The sequence below is a fragment of the Oncorhynchus clarkii genome, chromosome 4 (assembly GCF_045791955.1).
Source record: "Oncorhynchus clarkii lewisi isolate Uvic-CL-2024 chromosome 4, UVic_Ocla_1.0, whole genome shotgun sequence".
NCBI lineage: Eukaryota > Metazoa > Chordata > Actinopteri > Salmoniformes > Salmonidae > Oncorhynchus > Oncorhynchus clarkii.
This window is the reverse complement of record NC_092150.1, coordinates 352,011-372,095: the sequence shown is the minus strand read 5'-3', so window position 1 is coordinate 372,095 and position 20,085 is coordinate 352,011. Positions and strand designations below refer to the sequence as shown.

The 20,085-nt window shown below is 40.2% G+C and overlaps 2 protein-coding genes across 2 annotated transcripts in view; both read right to left on the bottom strand.

Moving 5' to 3' along the window:
- LOC139407520 (cilia and flagella associated protein 161) overlaps positions 1 to 7,706 on the bottom strand; it is a 30,688-nt gene extending 22,982 nt beyond the window's left edge. The window contains exon 1 of the mRNA XM_071151321.1: positions 7,566 to 7,706. Within this exon, the coding sequence (XP_071007422.1) occupies positions 7,566 to 7,637 (72 nt within the window). The 5' untranslated portion in view covers positions 7,638 to 7,706. The remainder of the gene's footprint in view (positions 1 to 7,565) is intronic.
- Positions 7,707 to 12,772: 5,066 nt separating this feature from the next.
- LOC139406268 (anoctamin-1-like) overlaps positions 12,773 to 20,085 on the bottom strand; it is a 297,670-nt gene continuing 290,357 nt past the window's right edge. Inside the window, exons 26-27 of the mRNA XM_071148720.1 lie at positions 19,534 to 20,041; positions 12,773 to 13,951 (exon numbers count right to left, since the gene is read on the bottom strand). Of these exons, the coding sequence (XP_071004821.1) occupies positions 13,332 to 13,951; positions 19,534 to 20,041 (1,128 nt within the window). The 3' untranslated portion in view covers positions 12,773 to 13,331. The remainder of the gene's footprint in view (positions 13,952 to 19,533; positions 20,042 to 20,085) is intronic.

Genomic DNA, 20,085 nt, shown 5'->3' with positions numbered 1-20,085 from the left:
AAACCTATACCACGCATAAAACCTATACCACACATCATAAAACCTATACCACGCATAAAACCTATACCACACATCATAAAACCTATACCATGCATCATAAAACCTATACCACGCATAAAACCTATACCACACATCATAAAACCTATACCACACATCATAAAACCTATACCACGCATAAAACCTATACCACACATCATAAAACCTATACCACGCATAAAACCTATACCACACATCATAAAACCTATACCACACATCATAAAACCTATACCACGCATAAAACCTATACCACACATCATAAAACCTATACCACGCATAAAACCTATACCACACATCATAAAACCTATACCACGCATAAAACCTATACCACACATCATAAAACCTATACCATGCATCAAACCTTTACCACGCATCATAAAACCTATACCATGCATCAAACCTATACCACGCATCATAAAACCTATACCACACATCATAAAACCTATACCACGCATAAAACCTATACCACACATCATAAAACCTATACCACACATCATAAAACCTATACCACACATCATAAAACCTATACCACGCATCATAAAACCTATACCACGCATCATAAAACCTATAGCACACATCATAAAACCTATACCACACATCATAAAACCTATACCACACATCATAAAACCTATACCACACATCATAAAACCTATAGCACACATCATAAAACCTATACCACGCATCATAAAACCTATACCACACATCATAAAACCTATACCACGCATCATAAAACCTATAGCACACATCATAAAACCTATACCACACATCATAAAACCTATACCACACATCATAAAACCTATACCACACATCATAAAACCTATAGCACACATCATAAAACCTATACCACGCATAAAACCTATACCACACATCATAAAACCTATAGCACACATCATAAAACCTATACCACGCATAAAACCTATACCATGCATCATAAAACCTATACCACGCATCATAAAACCTATAGCACACATCATAAAACCTATACCACACATCATAAAACCTATACCACACATCATAAAACCTATACCACGCATAAAACCTATACCACACATCATAAAACCTATACCACACATCATAAAACCTATACCACACATCATAAAACCTATACCAGCATCATAAAACCTATAGCACACATCATAAAACCTTTACCACACATCATAAAACCTATAGCACACATCATAAAACCTATACCACACATCATAAAACCTATACCATGCATCAAACCTATACCACGCATCATAAAACCTATACCACACATCATAAAACCTATACCATGCATCAAACCTTTACCACGCATAAAACCTATACCACACATCATAAAACCTATAGCACACATCATAAAACCTATACCACACATCATAAAACCTATAGCACACATCATAAAACCTATACCACGCATAAAACCTATACCACACATCATAAAACCTATACCACACATCATAAAACCTATACCACACATCATAAAACCTATACCATGCATCAAACCTTTACCACACATCATAAAACCTATAGCACACATCATAAAACCTATAGCACACATCATAAAACCTATACCACACATCATAAAACCTATAGCACACATCATAAAACCTATACCACACATCATAAAACCTATAGCACACATCATAAAACCTATAGCACACATCATAAAACCTATACCACACATCATAAAACCTATAGCACACATCATAAAACCTATACCACACATCATAAAACCTATACCACACATCATAAAACCTATAGCACACATCATAAAACCTATACCACGCATAAAACCTATAGCACACATCATAAAACCTATAGCACACATCATAAAACCTATACCACACATCATAAAACCTATAGCACACATCATAAAACCTATACCACACATCATAAAACCTATAGCACACATCATAAAACCTATACCACACATCATAAAACCTATACCACACATCATAAAACCTATACCACACATCATAAAACCTATACCACGCATAAAACCTATAGCACACATCATAAAACCTATACCACACATCATAAAACCTATACCACACATCATAAAACCTATACCACACATCATAAAACCTATACCACACATCATAAAACCTATACCACGCATAAAACCTATACCACACATCATAAAACCTATACCACACATCATAAAACCTATACCACACATCATAAAACCTATACCACACATCATAAAACCTATACCACACATCATAAAACCTATAGCACACATCATAAAACCTATACCACGCATAAAACCTATACCACACATAAAACCTATACCACACATCATAAAACCTATAGCACACATCATAAAACATTTACCACACATCATAAAACCTATAGCACACATCATAAAACATTTACCACACATCATAAAACCTATAGCACACATCATAAAACCTATAGCACACATCATAAAACCTATACCACACATCATAAAACCTATACCACACATCATAAAACATTTACCACACATCATAAAACCTATACCACACATCATAAAACCTATACCACACATCATAAAACCTATACCACACATCATAAAACCTATAGCACACATCATAAAACCTATACCACACATCATAAAACCTATACCACACATCATAAAACCTATACCACGCATAAAACCTATACCACACATCATAAAACCTATACCACACATCATAAAACCTATACCACGCATAAAACCTATACCACACATCATAAAACCTATAGCACACATCATAAAACATTTACCACACATCATAAAACCTATAGCACACATCATAAAACATTTACCACACATCATAAAACCTATAGCACACATCATAAAACCTATACCACACATCATAAAACCTATAGCACACATCATAAAACCTATAGCACACATCATAAAACCTATAGCACACATCATAAAACCTATACCACACATCATAAAACCTATAGCACACATCATAAAACCTATAGCACACATCATAAAACCTATACCACACATCATAAAACCTATACCACGCATAAAACCTATACCACACATCATAAAACCTATAGCACACATCATAAAACATTTACCACACATCATAAAACCTATAGCACACATCATAAAACATTTACCACACATCATAAAACCTATAGCACACATCATAAAACCTATACCACACATCATAAAACCTATAGCACACATCATAAAACCTATAGCACACATCATAAAACCTATACCACACATCATAAAACCTATACCACACATCATAAAACCTATAGCACACATCATAAAACATTTACCACACATCATAAAACCTATAGCACACATCATAAAACATTTACCACACATCATAAAACCTATAGCACACATCATAAAACCTATACCACACATCATAAAACCTATACCACACATCATAAAACCTATACCACACATCATAAAACCTATAGCACACATCATAAAACCTATACCATGCATCATAAAACCTATACCACACATCATAAAACCTATACCACACATCATAAAACCTATACCACGCATAAAACCTATACCACACATCATAAAACCTATACCACGCATAAAACCTATACCACACATCATAAAACCTATACCACACATCATAAAACCTATACCACACATCATAAAACCTATACCACACATCATAAAACCTATACCACACATCATAAAACCTATACCACGCATAAAACCTATACCACACATCATAAAACCTATACCACACATCATAAAACCTATACCACACATCATAAAACCTATAGCACACATCATAAAACCTATAGCACACATCATAAAACCTATACCACACATCATAAAACCTATACCACACATCATAAAACCTATACCACACATCATAAAACCTATAGCACACATCATAAAACCTATACCACACATCATAAAACCTATACCACGCATAAAACCTATACCATGCATCATAAAACCTATACCACACATCATAAAACCTATACCACACATCATAAAACCTATACCACACATCATAAAACCTATAGCACACATCATAAAACCTATACCACGCATAAAACCTATACCACACATCATAAAACATTTACCACACATCATAAAACCTATAGCACACATCATAAAACATTTACCACACATCATAAAACCTATAGCACACATCATAAAACCTATACCACACATCATAAAACCTATAGCACACATCATAAAACCTATAGCACACATCATAAAACATTTACCACACATCATAAAACCTATACCACACATCATAAAACATTTACCACACATCATAAAACCTATACCACACATCATAAAACATTTACCACACATCATAAAACCTATACCACACATCATAAAACCTATACCACGCATCATAAAACCTATACCAGCATCATAAAACCTATAGCACACATCATAAAACCTATACCACACATCATAAAACCTATACCAGCATCATAAAACCTATAGCACACATCATAAAACCTATAGCACACATCATAAAACCTATACCACACATCATAAAACCTATACCACACATCATAAAACCTATACCACACATCATAAAACCTATACCACGCATAAAACCTATACCACACATCATAAAACCTATAGCACACATCATAAAACCTATAGCACACATCATAAAACCTATAGCACACATCATAAAACCTATACCACACATCATAAAACCTATACCACACATCATAAAACCTATACCACACATCATAAAACCTATACCACACATCATAAAACCTATACCACGCATAAAACCTATACCACACATCATAAAACCTATAGCACACATCATAAAACCTATAGCACACATCATAAAACCTATAGCACACATCATAAAACCTATACCACACATCATAAAACCTATACCACACATCATAAAACCTATACCACACATCATAAAACCTATACCACACATCATAAAACCTATACCACACATCATAAAACCTATACCACACATCATAAAACCTATACCACACATCATAAAACCTATACCACACATCATAAAACCTATAGCACACATCATAAAACCTATACCACACATCATAAAACATTTACCACACATCATAAAACCTATACCACACATCATAAAACCTATAGCACACATCATAAAACCTATAGCACACATCATAAAACCTATAGCACACATCATAAAACCTATAGCACACATCATAAAACATTTACCACACATCATAAAACCTATAGCACACATCATAAAACCTATACCACACATCATAAAACCTATAGCACACATCATAAAACCTATAGCACACATCATAAAACCTATAGCACACATCATAAAACCTATAGCACACATCATAAAACCTATAGCACACATCATAAAACATTTACCACACATCATAAAACCTATACCACACATCATAAAACATTTACCACACATCATAAAACCTATACCACACATCATAAAACATTTACCACACATCATAAAACCTATAGCACACATCATAAAACCTATAGCACACATCATAAAACCTATACCACACATCATAAAACCTATACCACACATCATAAAACCTTTACCACGCATCATAAAACCTATAGCACACATCATAAAACCTATACCACACATCATAAAACATTTACCACACATCATAAAACCTATACCACACATCATAAAACATTTACCACACATCATAAAACCTATACCACACATCATAAAACCTATACCACACATCATAAAACCTATAGCACACATCATAAAACCTATACCACACATCATAAAACCTATACCACACATCATAAAACCTATAGCACACATCATAAAACCTATACCAGCATCATAAAACCTATAGCACACATCATAAAACCTATACCAGCATCATAAAACCTATACCACACATCATAAAACCTATACCACACATCATAAAACCTATACCACACATCATAAAACCTATACCACACATCATAAAACCTATACCACACATCATAAAACCTATACCACACATCATAAAACCTATACCACACATCATAAAACCTATACCACACATCATAAAACCTATACCACACATCATAAAACCTATACCACACATCATAAAACCTATACCACACATCATAAAACCTATACCACACATCATAAAACCTATACCACACATCATAAAACCTATACCACACATCATAAAACCTATACCACACATCATAAAACCTATACCAGCATCATAAAACCTATACCACGCATCATAAAACCTATACCATGCATCATAAAACCTATACCACACATCATAAAACCTATACCACACATCATAAAACCTATACCACACATCATAAAACCTATACCATGCATCAAACATTTACCACACATCATAAAACCTATACCAGCATCATAAAACCTATAGCACACATCATAAAACCTATACCAGCATCATAAAACCTATACCACACATCATAAAACATTTACCACACATCATAAAACCTATACCACACATCATAAAACATTTACCACACATCATAAAACCTATACCACACATCATAAAACCTATACCACACATCATAAAACCTATACCACACATCATAAAACCTATACCACACATCATAAAACCTATACCACACATCATAAAACCTATACCACACATCATAAAACCTATACCACACATCATCAAACCTTTACCACACATCATAAAACCTATACCACACATCATAAAACCTATACCACACATCATAAAACCTATACCACACATCATAAAACCTATAGCACACATCATAAAACCTATAGCACACATCATAAAACCTATACCACACATCATAAAACCTATACCACACATCATAAAACCTATACCACACATCATAAAACCTATACCACACATCATAAAACCTATACCACACATCATAAAACCTATACCACACATCATAAAACCTATAGCACACATCATAAAACCTATAGCACACATCATAAAACCTATACCACACATCATAAAACCTATACCACACATCATAAAACCTATACCACACATCATAAAACCTATAGCACACATCATAAAACCTATACCACGCATCATAAAACCTATACCACACATCATAAAACCTATACCACACATCATAAAACCTATACCACACATCATAAAACCTATAGCACACATCATAAAACCTATAGCACACATCATAAAACCTATACCACACATCATAAAACCTATAGCACACATCATAAAACCTATAGCACACATCATAAAACCTATACCACACATCATAAAACCTATAGCACACATCATAAAACCTATAGCACACATAAAACCTTTACCACGCATCATAAAACCTATACCACGCATCAAAAAGTGGTATACAAGCAACTCGATCGAAACCATTCCGCACCTTCTGAAGTTAGAATGGCGTTTCTAGCATAAAGGCTGTAGGAGGCGCTGGAATAATAATAATAATAATAATAATAATAAGTAGTATGTCGAATATCTAAGCACCAACTAATATTGCTTTAACGCCAACTTCACATTGTGCCAATATATATACCCGTGCCAATATATCCTTCCAACACCGGCTTCTCTGGCATCATCATTTAATTAGCTAGCCATGCCCGTAGCAACTGTGCTCTTCTGGAGACACTCACCTCCTCCAATGTAACGTCCTCCCTCCAGTTTCCAACACGGACGTCTGGTCTGTATGTCCTAACGTGAGCCATGGTGGTGCAGATGCTTGTTATGTTTGTGTACTTATTGTAAGTTAGCTAGGTAACTGGCTAGTATTTATCCTCTAGCTAGCCAAGCTCTCCAACCAAAACAACTAGACAAGCTTTGTTGAGTGGTCTCCACGGTAACTGTAATGCGGTGACAGTTACGCTGTAGTCCACCAGGGGGTGGACTCTTACCGGGAGATCTGGACCTGGAGCGCCAGCGGTGTTTGACTTGTCTATGTGGTGACTTTACACATTACATTTACAGTAAAAGAGACACAAATACATCAAAAACACTCTTTAAAATGTCAGTGTTCCCTCACCTCCCGTTTAGCAACATTTGGAAGACATGGAAGGTGTCAGGATGAACTATACTTGTTCTCTTTTAAAAGGCAGTTGTCAACAGTGTTGGGAGTGTGGAACTATGTAATTCAGCGAATAATATGACTACATTTTCCAGTAGCTTGGTCGTAGTTGGACTAAGTAAAAAAATATTGCTGGTGTTACCAGTAGTTAACATATTTTTTTCCATGTAGTGGTGTAGGGTTACCCACTACTTTTTCTGTAAAAAGAAAGGAAAATATGGGTGAAGGAGGCGATAATTTCCTTTCTGTTTTGGCATCAGACGTTCCTTATTTTCACTTTAAACATCATTTTTGTTTATCGGCTGAATTACACATTCTGACTCCAGAGTGATCCATTCTTATAATTTGTAGTCTACGATATTTCATATGATACATTTTCACAAAGTAGTTTGTATATAGTGAACTGCTTTTTCAAAGTAACTTCAGTTAAGTAAACAATATTTTTCTTAAGGGTAGCTTTAGTGTAGCTACTTCTTCTAGTGTGGCATAATTGGTAGTTTGGTAAACCACATTTAGTAGAGTAGTTTCCCCAACACTGGTTGTCAGATATATTCAAAAGCTATACCAGTACTGGACCTTGGTTGTTGACAAGAGAAAACTCATAACAAAAATGTTTTTTTTTTAATAGATTTTTTTCTTATGAACAAAAGTAATGATTTTCATATTATCAAAATGTCACAGTTGTAATATAATAAATCTACAAGCATAGCTCTGTTATTACTGTTGATCTAAATACTAAATAGAGGGTCTACTGGGAGTAGATGGCACCCTATTCCCCTATATAGTGTAGTTATTTTGGCCAGAGCCTGATAGGGAATAGGGTGCCATTTTAGATTGGCCCTGTGTCTTCTGGGGGAGGGGAGCTGGCTCTGTCTGGTGTGGTCTTGTTTGGTCTGGTCCAGTTCAGCCCGGTTTGGTCCAGTTTCGTCTGGCAGTAACAATACAGTGTGAGCGGCAGCAGTGTCTTCTTATTGGCTGAGAGAGTTAGAACACTGGGACATTCTCAGTCTGAGGCCTTAAAGGTCGTTATCAACAAAATGTCTCAATAAGGTGCAGAGCGTTCGATTTGCCTGCTGAGGGAGCAAGGTCCACTAAAACCATTGACAACTGCGTGCCGTTTGCAAGGGATTGTTATTTGAATGTTAACTATTTGGTTGTAATATCATCACCTCTTGAAGAGCATAGTCAGATCTACACATTTCAGACTATTCCATGCAAAACAATTTAGCACATTTAGCTCTATCAGAGTTATACAGCAAGTATCTGCATGTTTTTAATGATCATTAAACATCAATTGATCATGTAATTTCAGCTACGTCAGGGTAGCCTCACGATATCTCTCAATATTGACCACCATTAATTGGATATTTGAGTGATATAATATACAGTGCCTTGCGAAAGTATTCAGCCCCCTTGAACTTTGTGACCTTTTGCCACATTTCAGGCATCAAACATAAAGATATAAAACTGTATTTTTTGTGAAGAATCAACAACAAGTGGGACACAACCATGAAGTGGAACGACATTTATTGGATATTTCAAACTTTTTTAACAAATCAAAAACTGAAAAATTGGGCGTGCAAAATTATTCAGCCCCCTTAAGTTACCTTAAGTTACCTTAAGTTACCCTTAAGTTGCTACGATTACAGCTGTAAGTCGCTTGGGGTATGTCTCTATCAGTTTTGCACATCGAGAGACTGAAATTTTTTCCCATTCCTCCTTGCAAAACAGCTCGAGCTCAGTGAGGTTGGATGGAGAGCATTTGTGAACAGCAGTTTTCAGTTCTTTCCACAGATTCTCGATTGGATTCAGGTCTGGACTTTGACTTGGCCATTCTAACACCTGGATATGTTTATTTTTGAACCATTCCATTGTAGATTTTACTTTATGTTTTGGATCATTGTCTTGTTGGAAGACAAATCTCCGTCCCAGTCTCAGGTCTTTTGCAGACTCCATCAGGTTTTCTTCCAGAATGGTCCTGTATTTGGCTCCATCCATCTTCCCATCAATTTTAACCATCTTCCCTGTCCCTGCTGAAGAAAAGCAGGCCCAAACCATGATGCTGCCACCACCATGTTTGACAGTGGGGAGGGTGTGTTCAGCTGTGTTGCTTTTACGCCAAACATAACGTTTTGCATTGTTGCCAAAAAGTTCAATTTTGGTTTAATCTGACCAGAGCACCTTCTTCCACATGTTTGGTGTGTCTCCCAGGTGGCTTGTGGCAAACTTTAAACAACACTTTTTATGGATGTCTTTAAGAAATGGCTTTCTTCTTGCCACTCTTCCATAAAGGCCAGATTTGTGCAATATACGACTGATTGTTGTCCTATGGACAGAGTCTCCCACCTCAGCTGTAGATCTCTGCAGTTCATCCAGAGTGATCATGGGCCTCTTGGCTGCATCTCTGATCAGTCTTCTCCTTGTATGAGCTGAAAGTTTAGAGGGACGGCCAGGTCTTGGTAGATTTGCAGTGGTCTGATACTCCTTCCATTTCAATATTATCGCTTGCACAGTGCTCCTTGGGATGTTTAAAGCTTGGGAAATCTTTTTGTATCCAAATCCGGCTTTAAACTTCTTCACAACAGTATCTCGGACCTGCCTGGTGTGTTCCTTGTTCTTCATGATGCTCTCTGCGCTTTTAACGGACCTCTGAGACTATCACAGTGCAGGTGCATTTATACGGAGACTTGATTACACACAGGTGGATTGTATTTATCATCATTAGTCATTTAGGTCAACATTGGATCATTCAGAGATCCTCACTGAACTTCCGGAGAGAGTTTGCTGCACTGAAAGTAAAGGGGCTGAATAATTTTGCACGCCCAATTTTTCAGTTTTTGATTTGTTAAAAAAGTTTGAAATATCCAATAAATGTCGTTCCACTTCATGATTGTGTCCCACTTGTTGTTCATTCTTCACAAAAAAATACAGTTTTATATCTTTATGTTTGAAGCCTGAAATGTGGCAAAAGGTCGCAAAGTTCAAGGGGGCCGAATACTTTCGCAAGGCACTGTAACTATACCTGACAAGTATGAGTGGTTAAGGTTCATTTCCCATCCTTTGTGGGGTCTGGCTGTCAAGCAGCAGAAGGGCCCATATGCCAATGTAACATTACTGTTAGCTGATAATGTTTACTTTTCTAGCTACCGGTAGACCTAGTGTACTTTTTTCTCCAACCAACGTAGGCCTACTTAGCAAACTTAGCTAACATTATCCCCTTTTCAACATTGTTTTTAAGAGTGTTTAATCCCAATTGCTGCTGACAGACATGATATTGATGGACCACATCAAATTGGCTAGCTAGCTAACAACAGATCACAGAAATATGGCTAGTTAACAAGCTAATAACAGATCACAGCAATATGGCTAGTTAACAAGCCAACTTTCAGGGGATAAACTAGTTGGCTAAATCCAAATATTGTTTAATTTGCTTGACATCTATAGTGGTGATGACAGTAGTCCGACTGACAATGTAAAACTCTTTCCAAAACCCTAATCTCTGATGAAGCAGGCTAAATGACACGTTGTCTGCTTTAGCTAGCTAGCTACATACCAAATGAATCTGGCTACCTTCACATAGCTGAAAAAACATGATCAATTGATGTTTACCGATTGCTGTAAAACTCTGATGGAGCTAAATGGGGAATAATAGTTAACATTTATTTAACAATCCCTTGAAAACAGCATATTGTTGTCAATGGTTTTAGCAGAGCTGCGGATCACCTTGCCCCCCAGCAGCAAAATCAAATTATATTGTGACATTTTATCGATAACGAACTGTTGTCTCAGAATCACCAAAACCTGTTCTCCTTTATTCTCCTTTATTCTCATTTATCCTAATTTATTTTCCTTTATCCTGGTTTATTCTCCTTTATTCTCATTTTGTCACGACTTCCGCCGAATTCGGTTCCTCTCCTTGTTCGGGTGGCGTTCGGCGGTCGACGTCACTGGTCTTCTAGCCATCGCCGATCCACCTTTCATTTTCCATTTGTTTTGTCTTGTTTTCCCACACACCTGGTTTACATTCCCTCATTACGTGACGTGTATAATACCCTCTGTTCCCCCTATGTATGTGTGTGGAATTGTTTGTTGTAAAATGTGTGTGCATTATAGACTGGTTTGCGACAGGTTATTTAGTCGGTTTTTCCTCATTAAACTGCTCCGGTTATTACCCAGTTCTGCTCTCCTGCGCCTGACTTCCCTGCAGCCCGTTACGAACCTCTTACACATTTATCCTTGTTTATTGTCATTTGTTCTGGTTTATTCTCATTTATCCTGGATTTTTGCATCCTTTATTCTCATTTGTCCATTGTCCTGGGTTTTTCTCTTTTATTATCCTTTAATCTCCTTTATTATACTTGAATGTACTTTATTCTCATTTATCCTGGTTTAATCTCCTTTAATGTACTTTATTCTCCTTTATCCTGGTTTATACTCCTCTATTCTTCTTTGTTCTGGTTTATTCTCCTTTATCCTGGTTTGTTCTCCTTTAGTCTCCTTTATCCTGGTTTGTTCTCCTTTGTTCTCCTTTATTCTCCTTTATCCTGGTTTGTTCTCCTTTAGTCTCCTTTATCCTGGTTTGTTCTCCTTTATTCCCCCTTTATCCGGGTTTATACTCCTCTATTCTTCTTTGTTCTGGTTTATTCTCCTTTATCCTGGTTTGTTCTCCTATATATATGGCCAATATACCACAGCTAAGGGCTGTTCTTTTGCAAGACGCAACGAGGAGTGCCTGAATATAGCCCTTAGCCATGGTATATTGGCCACATACCACAAACCCCTGAGTTGCCTTATTGCTATTATAAACTGGTTACCAACGTAATTAGAGCTGTAAAAATATATGTTTTGTCATACCCGTAGTATACGGTCTGATATACCATGGCTGTCAGCCAATCAGCATTCAGGGCTCGAACCACCCAGTTTATAATCTCCTTAATTCTCATTTATCCTGGTTTATTCTCCTTTATTCTAATTTATTTTGGTTTATTATACTTTATTCCCCATTATTCTTGTTTATTCTCCTTCATTCTATTTTAGTCTCTTTTATTTTTCTTTATTATCCTTTAATACATTTTATTATGCTTTATTCTCCTCTACTCTCTTTTATCCTGGTTTATTCCGCTTCATTCTCCTTTATAAACCCAGTGAATCGACCTGAGCTATTAACTGATGCGTTAGAAGAAGAACAGGTTCATTTGGTTTCTACAACCAAGTCAGTGTTGCATCTGAGCTGTCATATGAGATGGGTGGATGAAGACGGAGAGATGGACGGATCAATTTCTCTGATGATGAGACTCAGCTGTCCCTCTCTAATCCTCCCCCTCTATTTCCCCTCTCCTCACACCGGGGTGTCTTGTTTTAGTTCACTGGGGGATGGAGGGATACGGTCTTCCTGCCGGGTGAAGCTGGAAGAATGGCTCGGTCTGGACGAGCTCTCCCCAGCCTCCGGACCTCGCTGGCGGGCAGGCAGAGTGGAGCAGCGCCCCTTAGCACTGGAGCCTCCTGGTTCTCTTCTGGGAGGCCCCTTCAGCATGAACAGTTCACTGTGAGACAGGGGCTTGGGAGGGGGTGACTGAGGGGTGTTTGTAGGGGAAGGTGAGGGGGCCAGAGGAGGTAGAGGTGGAAGGTGGAACTTCGTGAGACTGGTTGAGTGGCTGGGTCGGGGCCGGCTGTGCCCTGGCTCAGGCCCTCTCTGTTTGGGAGGCAGGGTGGAGCAGCGGCCCTTGGTCCTGGAGTATGCTGAATCTATGAGGGGAGGGCCTCTGGAGAACAGCCTGCTGTCTGCAGCCTTCAGGCCTGCTGGGTGGGTCTTGGCCAGGGGCGTCTCGGGGGAGGCTGTGTCCCCTACTGGGGCAGCTGGAGGGCTGTCTGGGCCTGGTGGCTCGTCCTCCTGCTCCAGTGGGGCAGCTCCAGAGACAGGCAGCTCCATGTCAGCTAGGCTCTGGGACGGCTCTGGGTCTGCAGCAAATCAAATCCAACTGTATTTAAGTTACACTGTACAACAACATAGACATATTAATACAAGTGAAGAGAAAAGTAAAGGATAGACTCTTAGCACCTTTTTTCCTATCAATAACCTAAAAGGGTTCTTTGGCTTTCCCCATAGGAGAACCCTTTGAAGAACCATTTTTGATTCCAGATAGAACCCCTTTTAATTCCATGTTGAACCTTTTCTACAGAGGGTTCTACATGGAACCCAAAGGGATTCTACCTGGAACCAAAAAGGGCTCTGAATGGAACCAAAAAGGATTATCCTATGGAGACAGGAGTAGAACCCTTTTGGAACCCTTTTTTCCTAAGAGTATAGATTTGAAACCAATGAGTGTTTTAAGAAGATGAAACTAGAAAACATGCTCGTCATAGGTACCTAACAGATTCAGCAGGTAACTAGGGATTAGGGGTCAGGGTTTAGTGTTATTACCTGACAGATTCAGCAGGTAACTATGGATTAGGGGTTAGTGTTATTACCTGACAGATTCAGCAGGTAACTAGGGATTAGGGGTCAGGGGTTAGTGTTATTTCCTGACAGATTCAGCAGGTAACTAGGGATTAGGGGTCAGGGGTTAGTGTTATTTCCTGACAGATTCAGCAGATAACTAGGGATTAGGGGTCAGGGGTTAGTGGTATTACCTGACAGACACAGCAGGTAACTAGGGATTAGGGGTCAGGGGTTAGTGTTATTTCCTGACAGATTCAGCAGATAACTAGGGATTAGGGGTCAGGGGTTAGTGGTATTACCTGACAGACACAGCAGGTAACTAGGGATTAGGGGTCGGGGGTTAGTGTTATTACTTGACAGATTCAGCAGGTAACTAGGGATTAGGGGTCAGGGGTTAGTGTTATTACCTGACAGATTCAGCAGGTAACTAGGGATTAGGGGTCAGGGTTTAGTGTTATTACCTGACAGATTCAGCAGGTAACTATGGATTAGGGGTTAGTGTTATTACCTGACAGATTCAGCAGGTAACTAGGGATTAGGGGTCAGGGGTTAGTGTTATTTCCTGACAGATTCAGCAGGTAACTAGGGATTAGGGGTCAGGGGTTAGTGTTATTTCCTGACAGATTCAGCAGGTAACTAGGGATTAGGGGTCAGGGGTTAGTGTTATTTCCTGACAGACACAGCAGGTAACTAGGGATTAGGGGTCAGGGGTTAGTGTTATTTCCTGACAGATTCAGCAGGTAACTAGGGATTAGGGGTCAGGGGTTAGTGGTATTACCTGACAGACACAGCAGGTAACTAGGGATTAGGGGTCGGGGGTTAGTGTTATTACTTGACAGATTCAGCAGGTAACTATGGATTAGGGGTTAGTGTTATTACCTGACAGATTCAGCAGGTAACTAGGGATTAGGGGTCAGGGGTTAGTGTTATTTCCTGACAGATTCAGCAGGTAACTAGGGATTAGGGGTCAGGGGTTAGTGTTATTTCCTGACAGATTCAGCAGATAACTAGGGATTAGGGGTCAGGGGTTAGTGGTATTACCTGACAGACACAGCAGGTAACTAGGGATTAGGGGTCAGGGGTTAGTGTTATTTCCTGACAGATTCAGCAGATAACTAGGGATTAGGGGTCAGGGGTTAGTGGTATTACCTGACAGACACAGCAGGTAACTAGGGATTAGGGGTCGGGGGTTAGTGTTATTACTTGACAGATTCAGCAGGTAACTAGGGATTAGGGGTCAGGGGTTAGTGTTATTACCTGACAGATTCAGCAGGTAACTAGGGATTAGGGGTCAGGGTTTAGTGTTATTACCTGACAGATTCAGCAGGTAACTATGGATTAGGGGTTAGTGTTATTACCTGACAGATTCAGCAGGTAACTAGGGATTAGGGGTCAGGGGTTAGTGTTATTTCCTGACAGATTCAGCAGGTAACTAGGGATTAGGGGTCAGGGGTTAGTGTTATTTCCTGACAGATTCAGCAGGTAACTAGGGATTAGGGGTCAGGGGTTAGTGTTATTTCCTGACAGACACAGCAGGTAACTAGGGATTAGGGGTCAGGGGTTAGTGTTATTTCCTGACAGATTCAGCAGGTAACTAGGGATTAGGGGTCAGGGGTTAGTGGTATTACCTGACAGACACAGCAGGTAACTAGGGATTAGGGGTCGGGGGTTAGTGTTATTACTTGACAGATTCAGCAGGTAACTAGGGATTAGGGGTCAGGGGTTAGTGTTATTTCCTGACAGATTCAGCAGGTAACTAGGGATTAGGGGTCAGGGGTTAGTGTTATTTCCTGACAGATTCAGCAGGTAACTAGGGATTAGGGGTCAGGGGTTAGTGGTATTACCTGACAGACACAGCAGGTAACTAGGGATTAGGGGTCGGGGGTTAGTGTTATTACTTGACAGATTCAGCAGGTAACTAGGGATTAGGGGTCAGGGGTTAGTGTTATTTCCTGACAGATTCAGCAGGTAACTAGGGATTAGGGGTTAGTGTTATTTCCTGACAGATTCAGCAGGTAACTAGGGATTAGGGGTCAGGGGTTAGTGGTATTACCTGACAGACACAGCAGGTAACTAGGGGTTAAGGGTTAGTGGTATTACCTGACAGACACAACAGGTAACTAGGGGTTAAGGGTTAGTGGTATTACCTGACAGACACAGCAGGTAACTAGGGATTAGGGGTCGGGGGTTAGTGTTATTACTTGACAGATTCAGCAGGTAACTAGGGATTAGGGGTCAGGGGTTAGTGTTATTACCTGACAGATTCAGCAGGTAACTATGGATTAGGGGTTAGTGTTATTACCTGACAGATTCAGCAGGTAACTAGGGATTAGGGGTCAGGGGTTAGTGTTATTTCCTGACAGATTCAGCAGGTAACTAGGGATTAGGGGTCAGGGGTTAGTGTTATTTCCTGACAGATTCAGCAGATAACTAGGGATTAGGGGTCAGGGGTTAGTGGTATTACCTGACAGACACAGCAGGTAACTAGGGATTAGGGGTCAGGGGTTAGTGTTATTTCCTGACAGATTCAGCAGATAACTAGGGATTAGGGGTCAGGGGTTAGTGGTATTACCTGACAGACACAGCAGGTAACTAGGGATTAGGGGTCGGGGGTTAGTGTTATTACTTGACAGATTCAGCAGGTAACTAGGGATTAGGGGTCAGGGGTTAGTGTTATTACCTGACAGATTCAGCAGGTAACTAGGGATTAGGGGTCAGGGTTTAGTGTTATTACCTGACAGATTCAGCAGGTAACTATGGATTAGGGGTTAGTGTTATTACCTGACAGATTCAGCAGGTAACTAGGGATTAGGGGTCAGGGGTTAGTGTTATTTCCTGACAGATTCAGCAGGTAACTAGGGATTAGGGGTCAGGGGTTAGTGTTATTTCCTGACAGATTCAGCAGGTAACTAGGGATTAGGGGTCAGGGGTTAGTGTTATTTCCTGACAGACACAGCAGGTAACTAGGGATTAGGGGTCAGGGGTTAGTGTTATTTCCTGACAGATTCAGCAGGTAACTAGGGATTAGGGGTCAGGGGTTAGTGGTATTACCTGACAGACACAGCAGGTAACTAGGGATTAGGGGTCGGGGGTTAGTGTTATTACTTGACAGATTCAGCAGGTAACTATGGATTAGGGGTTAGTGTTATTACCTGACAGATTCAGCAGGTAACTAGGGATTAGGGGTCAGGGGTTAGTGTTATTTCCTGACAGATTCAGCAGGTAACTAGGGATTAGGGGTCAGGGGTTAGTGTTATTTCCTGACAGATTCAGCAGATAACTAGGGATTAGGGGTCAGGGGTTAGTGGTATTACCTGACAGACACAGCAGGTAACTAGGGATTAGGGGTCAGGGGTTAGTGTTATTTCCTGACAGATTCAGCAGATAACTAGGGATTAGGGGTCAGGGGTTAGTGGTATTACCTGACAGACACAGCAGGTAACTAGGGATTAGGGGTCGGGGGTTAGTGTTATTACTTGACAGATTCAGCAGGTAACTAGGGATTAGGGGTCAGGGGTTAGTGTTATTACCTGACAGATTCAGCAGGTAACTAGGGATTAGGGGTCAGGGTTTAGTGTTATTACCTGACAGATTCAGCAGGTAACTATGGATTAGGGGTTAGTGTTATTACCTGACAGATTCAGCAGGTAACTAGGGATTAGGGGTCAGGGGTTAGTGTTATTTCCTGACAGATTCAGCAGGTAACTAGGGATTAGGGGTCAGGGGTTAGTGTTATTTCCTGACAGATTCAGCAGGTAACTAGGGATTAGGGGTCAGGGGTTAGTGTTATTTCCTGACAGACACAGCAGGTAACTAGGGATTAGGGGTCAGGGGTTAGTGTTATTTCCTGACAGATTCAGCAGGTAACTAGGGATTAGGGGTCAGGGGTTAGTGGTATTACCTGACAGACACAGCAGGTAACTAGGGATTAGGGGTCGGGGGTTAGTGTTATTACTTGACAGATTCAGCAGGTAACTAGGGATTAGGGGTCAGGGGTTAGTGTTATTTCCTGACAGATTCAGCAGGTAACTAGGGATTAGGGGTCAGGGGTTAGTGTTATTTCCTGACAGATTCAGCAGGTAACTAGGGATTAGGGGTCAGGGGTTAGTGGTATTACCTGACAGACACAGCAGGTAACTAGGGATTAGGGGTCGGGGGTTAGTGTTATTACTTGACAGATTCAGCAGGTAACTAGGGATTAGGGGTCAGGGGTTAGTGTTATTTCCTGACAGATTCAGCAGGTAACTAGGGATTAGGGGTTAGTGTTATTTCCTGACAGATTCAGCAGGTAACTAGGGATTAGGGGTCAGGGGTTAGTGGTATTACCTGACAGACACAGCAGGTAACTAGGGGTTAAGGGTTAGTGGTATTACCTGACAGACACAACAGGTAACTAGGGGTTAAGGGTTAGTGGTATTACCTGACAGACACAGCAGGTAACTAGGGATTAGGGGTCGGGGGTTAGTGTTATTACTTGACAGATTCAGCAGGTAACTAGGGATTAGGGGTCAGGGGTTAGTGTTATTTCCTGACAGATTCAGCAGGTAACTAGGGATTAGGGGTTAGTGTTATTTCCTGACAGATTCAGCAGGTAACTAGGGATTAGGGGTCAGGGGTTAGTGGTATTACCTGACAGACACAGCAGGTAACTAGGGGTTAAGGGTTAGTGGTATTACCTGACAGACACAACAGGTAACTAGGGGTTAAGGGTTAGTGGTATTACCTGACAGACACAGCAGGTAACTAGGGATTAGGGGTCAGGGGTTAGTGGTATTTCCTGACAGATTCAGCAGGTAACTATGGATTAGGGGTCAGGGGTTAGTGTTATTTCCTGACAGACACAGCAGGTAACTAGGGATTAGGGGTCAGGGGTTAGTGTTATTACTTGACAGATTCAGCAGGTAACTAGGGATTAGGGGTCAGGGGTTAGTGTTATTACCTGACAGACACAGCAGGTAACTAGGGATTAGGGGTCGGGGGTTAGTGTTATTACTTGACAGATTCAGCAGGTAACTAGGGATTAAGGGTCAGGGGTTAGTGTTATTTCCTGACAGATTCAGCAGGTAACTAGGGGTTAAGGGTCAGGGTTTAGTGTTATTACCTGACAGATACAGCTGGTCCATAACAGAGTCCAGATCCACAACGGAGACTTCCTCCTGGTCTGGCCCTTCTCCTTCTCTGTCTCCTTCTGCTCCTTCTCTCCCGTCTTCTCCTCCTTCTCCCACTCCTTCGCTCTGCTCTTCTGACCCTTCTTCTTTCCCCTCTTCTCCTCTCCCATCTTTTCCCCCTCCTTCTTCTCCTCCTTCTGCTGGGTCAGTGCTATCTGGGCTCTCCAGGGTTTGTCCTGATCTGTCCATATTCTCCTCCTCCGCCCCCTCTTCTCCCACTGACCCCTCCACCACTATGTCAATGTGTGAGTGTATGTTATGTGTTTGTGCAGGTTGTCGTGTGGGGGAGCGGTGTGGAAGTCTGGAGCGTAGGGCCTCCTGTTCATCCTGAACAAGGAACTCCATCAGCAACATGTTCTCTTTCCTGACCTGTTCTCTAAGAGAACGAGGAACATCAGGGATCAACCAGGCCACCAGCATGCTCAGGAACATCGCCAGGTTCTACAACAGAAAGGGTCTACATTAGATCCATTACCATAGGTTCT